Genomic DNA, 7,125 nt, shown 5'->3' with positions numbered 1-7,125 from the left:
GGGACTCCTATGGTAGGTACACCTATAGCTCATCTCTTGGCAGTAGTACTGTAGACTACTTTATCACTGACCTCAACCCAGAGTCTCTCAGAGCGTTCACAGTCAGCCCACTGACACCCCTATCAGACCACAGCAAAATCACAGTCTACTTGAACAGAGCAATACTCAATCATGAGGCATCAAAGCCAAAAGAACTGAATAATATTAAGAAATGCTATAGATGGAAGGAAAGTAGTGTTGAAACCTACCAAAAAACAATTAGGAAACAACAAATTCAATCCATTCTAGACAACTTCCTGGACAAAGCGTTCCACTGTAATAGTGAAGGTGTAAACTTGGCAGTAGAAAACCTAAACAGTATATTTGACCTCTCAGCTTCCCTATCAAATCTAAAAATCTCTAACAGAAAACCAAAGAAAAGTAATAACAGTGATAAATGGTTTGATGAAGAATGCAAAAACCTAAGAAAGAAATTGAGAAACCTATCCAACCAAAAACATAGAGACCCAGAAAACCTGAGCCTACGCCTTCACTATGGTGAATCACTAAAACAATACAGAAATACACTACGGAAAAAGAAGGAACAGCATGTCAGAAATCAGCTCAATGTAATTGAAGAATCCATAGACTCTAACCACTTCTGGGAAAATTGGAAAACACTAAACAAACAACAACACGAAGAGCTATCTATCCAAAACGGAGATGTATGGGTAAACCACTTCTCCAATCTTTTTGGCCCTATAACAGAGAACAAACAGCAAAAAAATATACATGATCAAATGCAAATCTTAGAATCAACTATTAAAGACTACCAGAACCCACTGGATTCTCCAATTACATTGAATGAACTACAGGATAAAATACAAACCCTCCAACCCAAAAAGTCCTGTGGTGTTGATGGTATCCTCAATGAAATGATAAAATATACAGACCACAAATTTCAATTAGCTATACTTAAACTCTTTAACATCATCCTTAGCTCTGGCATCTTCCCCGACATCTGGAACCAAGGACTGATCACCCCAATCCACAAAAGTGGAGACAAATTTGACCCCAATAACTACCGTGGGATATGCGTCAACAGCAACCTTGGGAAAATCCTCTGCATTATCATTAACAGCAGACTAGTTCATTTCCTCAGTGAAAACAATGTACTGAGCAAATGTCAAATTGGCTTTTTACCAAATTACCGTACGACAGACCACGTATTCACCCTACACACCCTAATTGACAAACAAACAAACCAAAACAAAGGCAAAGTCTTCTCATGCTTTGTTGATTTCAAAAAAGCTTTTGACTCAATTTGGCATGAGGGTCTGCTATACAAATTGATGGAAAGTGGGGTTGGGGGAAAAACATACGACATTATAAAATCCATGTACACAAACAACAAGTGTGCGGTTAAAATTGGCAAAAAACACACACATTTCTTTCCACAGGGCCGTGGGGTGAGACAGGGATGCAGTTTAAGCCCCACCCTCTTCAACATATATATCAACGAATTGGCGAGGGCACTAGAACAGTCTGCAGCACCCGGCCTCACCCTACTAGAATCTGAAGTCAAATGTCTTCTGTTTGCTGACGATCTGGTGCTTCTGTCACCAACCAAGGAGGGCCTACAGCAGCACCTAGATATTCTGCACAGATTCTGTCAGACCTGGGCCCTGACAGTAAATCTCAGTAAGACAAAAATAATGGTGTTCCAAAAAAGGTCCAGTTGCCAGGACCACAAATACAAATTCCATCTAGACACCGTTGCCCTAGAGCACACAAAAAACTATACATACCTCGGCCTAAACATCAGCGCCACAGGTAACTTCCACAAAGCTGTGAACGATCTGAGAGACAAGGCAAGAAGGGCCTTCTATGCCATCAAAAGGAACATAAAATTTGACATACCAATTAGGATCTGGCTAAAAATACTTGAATCAGTTATAGAACCCATTGCCCTTTATGGTTCTGAGGTCTGGGGTCCGCTCACCAACCAAGAATTCACAAAATGGGACAAACACCAAATTGAGACTCTGCATGCAGAATTCTGCAAAAACATCCTCCGTGTACAACGTAAAACACCAAATAATGCATGCAGAGCAGAATTAGGCCAATACCCGCTAATTATCAAAATCCAGAAAAGAGCCGTTAAATTCTATAACCACTTAAAAGGAAGCGATTCCCAAACCTTCCATAACAAAGCCATCACCTACAGAGAGATGAACTTGGAGAAGAGTCCCCTAAGTAAGCTTGTCCTGGGGCTCTGTTCACAAACACAAACAGACCCCACACAGCCCCAGGACAACAACAACAACAACAACACAACTAGACCCAACCAAATCATGAGAAAACAAAAAGAGAATTACTTGACACATTGGAAAGAACAAACAAAAAAACAGAGCAAACTAGAATGCTATTTGGCCCTAAACAGAGAGTACACAGTGGCAGAATACTTGACCACTGTGACTGACCCAAACTTAAGGAAAGCTTTGACTATGTACAGACTCAGTGAGCATAGCCTTGCTATTGAGAAAGGCCGCCGTAGGCAGACCTGGCTCTCAAGAGAAGACAGGCTATGTGCACACTGCCCACAAAATGAGGTGGAAACTGAGCTGCACTTCCTAACCTCCTGCCAAATGTATGACCATATTAGAGACACATATTTCCCTCAGATTACAGCGATCCACAAAGAATTCGAAAACAAACCCAATTTTGATAAACTTCCTTATCTACTGGGTGAAAAACCACAGTGTGCCATCACAGCTGCAAGATTTGTGACCTGTTGCCACAAGAAAAGGGCAACCAGTGAAGAACAAACACCATTGTAAATACAACCCATATTTATGTTTATTTATTTTCCCATTTGTACTTTAACTATTTGCACATTGTTACAACACTGTATATATACATAATATGACATTTGAAATGTCTTTATTCTTTTGAAACTTCTGAGTGTAATGTTTACTGTTAATATTTATTGTTTATTTCACTTTTGTTTACTATCTACTTCACTTGCTTTGGCAATGTTAACACACGTTTCCCATGCCAATAAAGCCCTTAAATTGAATTGAAATTGAATTGACAGAGAGAGAGACAGAGAGAGAGACAGAGAGAGAGAGAGACAGAGAGAGAGACAGAGAGAGACAGAGAGAGAGAGACAGAGAGAGAGAAAGAGAGAGACAGAGACAGAGAGAGAGACAGAGAGAGACAGAGAGACAGAGAGAGAGAGAGAGAGAGAGAGAGAGAGAGAGAGAGAGAGAGAGAGAGAGAGAGAGAGAGGGAGAGGGGCACACAGACACTGACAGAGATACAGTGGGGTTGGGGAGAGTGGAGAGAGCAGCCTCAGAGAGAGAAAAGGAGGAATATTTTAAGAAGAGAAAAATACAGAGCGGGACAAAGATATGTTTTAAGGTGAGAGAGAGGAAGGATGATTTATGGTGGAGCAAGCCATTGACACAGCGAGAAAAAGATGAGCTAACTGAACATTCCTGGAGAAAACCAACAGTGACAAGATCGTGGGACAGGAAAAGAGGGACAGAAGGAGAGAGAGGACAGATTGAGAGATGCATGCAGTCAATTGTACTCATTCGATGGTAAGAACAATTTTTGGTGTGTGTTTGTGTTCGCTAGGACATATGTCTGGGTTAGACACAGACACACTGGCACTGAGGTAAACACACACACACACACACACACACACACACACACACACACACACACACACACACACACACACACACACACACACACAGAATCAGAGCAGTAGAAGGAGAAGAGTGGCATCTCTGATGTGCCACAGTGGTGTCATCTCATTTGTGCTAACTGTTCAGACTCTGGCGTGTATGTGTGTGTGTGTGTGTGTGTGTGTGTGTGTGTGTGCCCGCGTGTTTGTGTGTCTGTGTATTGAAGCGATCAAGGCACCAGGCTGATGCATATCTATTTTTATTGATCAGCATCCAGCACCCTCTCTCTAACTCTCCCTCTCTTTCCCTCTCCTCTATCCCCGTCATTCCCTTTTCTTCGCTCTTAATCTTTCACATACCTCCATCTCTCTGTCGCTGTCTGTCAGTACAGATAGCTTATTTCCACTGCAGATGTCTCCTGCATCCCTCCTACTGCAGTCTCAGCTACAGCAAGACAACCTCCTCTCCTCTTCTCTCTATTCCTCCTTTCCCTCTCTGACGTTTCCCCTTCTCCTTTCCTCCTCTCCCACCTTTCGATATATTCCTCCTCCCATCTCTTATTTCCTTGACACATGGTCTAGTAGTCTCTCTACCCTTTTCTTTCCATTGTGTGTGTGCGTGTCTTTTATTTAAGACTTCCTCTGTTATCTTAACTGGTAAACACTGCCACCAGGTGGTGACTGGTTGTCATCAGTACACACGCACGCAAAAATATTTTCATTAATTAAAAATATAATTAAAGTAAAGAAGAAAAGAGGGACAAAGATATAATCAAATATAATCCATTGCATATGAAAAGAGACTGGAAATCAAATCAAATGGAATGGTTGAGAGTTGAAAACACAGGAGGTACTCTCCTTTTAAATCCCTCTCTCAACCTGTCCTAACACTGGCTTTCTAAATGTGTTACAAAACCTATCCTTAACACATTATCTTCCCCATCTCTCTCCCTCGCTCTCTCTCACTCCCTCTCTCTCACTCCCTCTCTCTCCCCCGCTCTCTCCCCCGCTCTCTCTCACCCCCTCTCTCTCACTCCCTCTCTCTCTCTGCCAGGTCATCTCCTTAGTGTCTACAGAACCATGCCGACTACACCTGTCGCCACAATGTGACAGCGACTGTCTGACCACGGAGACCATCACATAGACAGTCCACAACACTTTAGATTCCTATGGCACTGTAACCTGGCAACAGCAGATACCTACAGCGCTGTAACTTGGCAACAACACTGAGTCAACTCAATCGAATTGCCACTGCTGAATCGACTCCTCTGAATCAACTCCTCTCGGCTGTGAGGATGCTGAGGGTGTCAATGGTCCTACTGCAGAGGCAGCTGATCCTGTGTGTGTGGGTGTGTGTGTCCAGTGCTCTAGTGGTCCATTCCCTGCCATGGAGCGTTTCCTGCCCTGCAGGGTGTGTGTGTCAGATCAAGCCCTGGTTTTCCCCCCAGTCATCGTCCCGCGAGGTTCCAACTGTGGACTGTAACAACCTGTTCCTGACCCAGCTCCCCTCCCCTCTCCCCCTAGACACACACACCCTCCGTCTGCAGAGTAACCTGCTGTTTGCCTTGGAGACACCACTGTTACACACACTCCCCAACCTTACTGACCTGGATCTGTCTCAGAACCGCTTCAGCAGTGTTAGGACACTAACCTTAACCCAGCCCCAGACTCCCTCCCTGCGCTCCCTACTCTCCTTGCACATTGAGGAGAACCAGCTCCGGTCCCTGCCCCCTGCCTCCTTCTCTTCCCTGCCTGCCCTACAGGAGCTCTTCCTCAGCCACAACCAGCTGGCCTCCCTGGCTCCTGGAGCCTTCTCTGGCCTGGGCTCTCTGCTGCGCCTGCACCTCAACAACAACCACCTGACCTCAATAGACCCCCTCTGGTTCACCACCCTGCCCCGCCTCCAGGTGCTGATGCTGGGGGGAAACCCAGTGGAGGTCCTCCCTGAACGGGGCTTCCAGGCCCTGGGGTCTCTACGCAGCCTGGTGCTGGGGGGCATGGGGCTGAAAGGGTTGCCTGAGAGGGCCCTGGAGGGGCTGGACAGTCTGGAGAGCCTGTCCTTCTACGACAACCTCCTCACCACTGTCCCCACACAGGCTCTGAGGAGGCTCCCTGGCCTGAAGTTTCTGGACCTGAATAAGAACCGTCTGAGTCTGGTTCAGACAGGGGACTTCAGGGACCTGATCCACCTGACAGAGCTGGGTCTGAACAACATGGAGGAGCTGGTAGCCATCGAGAGGGCAGCCATGGAAAACTTGCCTGAGCTCACCAAGCTGGAGATCACCAACAACCCCCGGCTGTCCTACATCCACCCTAAGGCCTTCTTTCGGCTGGGCAGGCTAGAGAGCCTGATGCTCAACTCCAACGCTCTGAGTGCTCTGCACCAAAACACTGTCCTGTCTCTGCCCAGCCTGAGGGAGGTCAGCCTACACTCCAACCCCCTCCGCTGTGACTGCCTGTTTCGCTGGGTGGCTGAGGAGCACACTCACACAAACGGCGATGCACACACAGATACACAGATGCCACAGGCTGTGAGGTTTATCCAGCCCCAGGCCACGTTGTGTTCTGGGCCTCCAGAGCTGAGGGCTCGCAGGGTGAGGGAGGTGTCAATCACAGAGATGTCAGCCTCCTGCCTCCCCCTCATCCCCCCTGGCATCCTCCCCCCTTACGTGGGGGTGAGAGAGGGGGAGAGGCTGGCCCTGCACTGTCGCGCCCTGGCCGAGCCTCAGCCCACAATCTACTGGGTCACTCCTTCTGGACAGAGACTGGGATCATCCAACAACCCCCACAGCCCCAAGCCTGCATCCAGCCTCAATTCCAAGCCTGGATCCAGCCTCAACTCCAAGCCTGGATCCACCCTCAACTCCAAGCCTGCATCCACCCTCAACTCCAAGCCTGCATCCAGCCTCAACTCCAAGCCTGCATCCAGCCAGACATCCAACTACTCCTCTTACCATTCCCCCTTACCCAGCCCAGCATCTGGTAATGCCTCTGTCCTCTTTTCCAGCCTCACCCCTTCCACTCCCCTCCCCCCCTCCTCCCCTGCCTACCGGCTCCTGCCTGAGGGGACATTGGAGATCGTCATGGTGACGGCCCGGGAGGCGGGTCTGTACACCTGTGTGGCTGAGAACACACTGGGGGCCGACACTCACAGTGTGACTGTAGGGGTGCAGGGGCGAGGGAGGGGGTTGAGGCAACAGATGTTGGAGGGGAGAGGATAGGGTTTGAAGAAGAGGGTTTTGAGGGAAGGGAGGTCACGTGAGGGAAAGGGTCAAGACAGCAAGCATAATGAGCAGCACACATATAAATAAAGCCTAGTTATATAAATAATGAATGATATAATACACATAATAACACACACACACACACACAAAAACACACACACATACTTGCAGTACATCGTTTTCGAAGATAACGTCGCTTCCAGGGATGGTTTATAGGATAGATATGGC

General features: G+C 47.1%; 1 protein-coding gene across 1 annotated transcript; it reads left to right on the top strand.

Moving 5' to 3' along the window:
• Window positions 1-4,968: 4,968 nt before the first annotated feature.
• On the top strand, window positions 4,969-6,894 carry LOC311134667 (leucine-rich repeat neuronal protein 2-like; the record flags this gene model as incomplete). The annotated part of the gene is made up of 1 exon (XM_084168415.1): window positions 4,969-6,894. One exon carries the CDS (start codon window positions 4,969-4,971, stop codon window positions 6,892-6,894), a length of 1,926 nt encoding a protein of 641 aa, XP_084024541.1.
• Between the last annotated feature and the right edge of the window lie 231 nt (window positions 6,895-7,125).

Source organism: Coregonus lavaretus (assembly GCF_964263955.1).
Source record: "Coregonus lavaretus genome assembly, chromosome: 9".
Classification (NCBI taxonomy): Eukaryota; Metazoa; Chordata; class Actinopteri; order Salmoniformes; family Salmonidae; genus Coregonus; species Coregonus lavaretus.
This window is presented reverse-complemented; position numbering and strand designations above follow the sequence as displayed.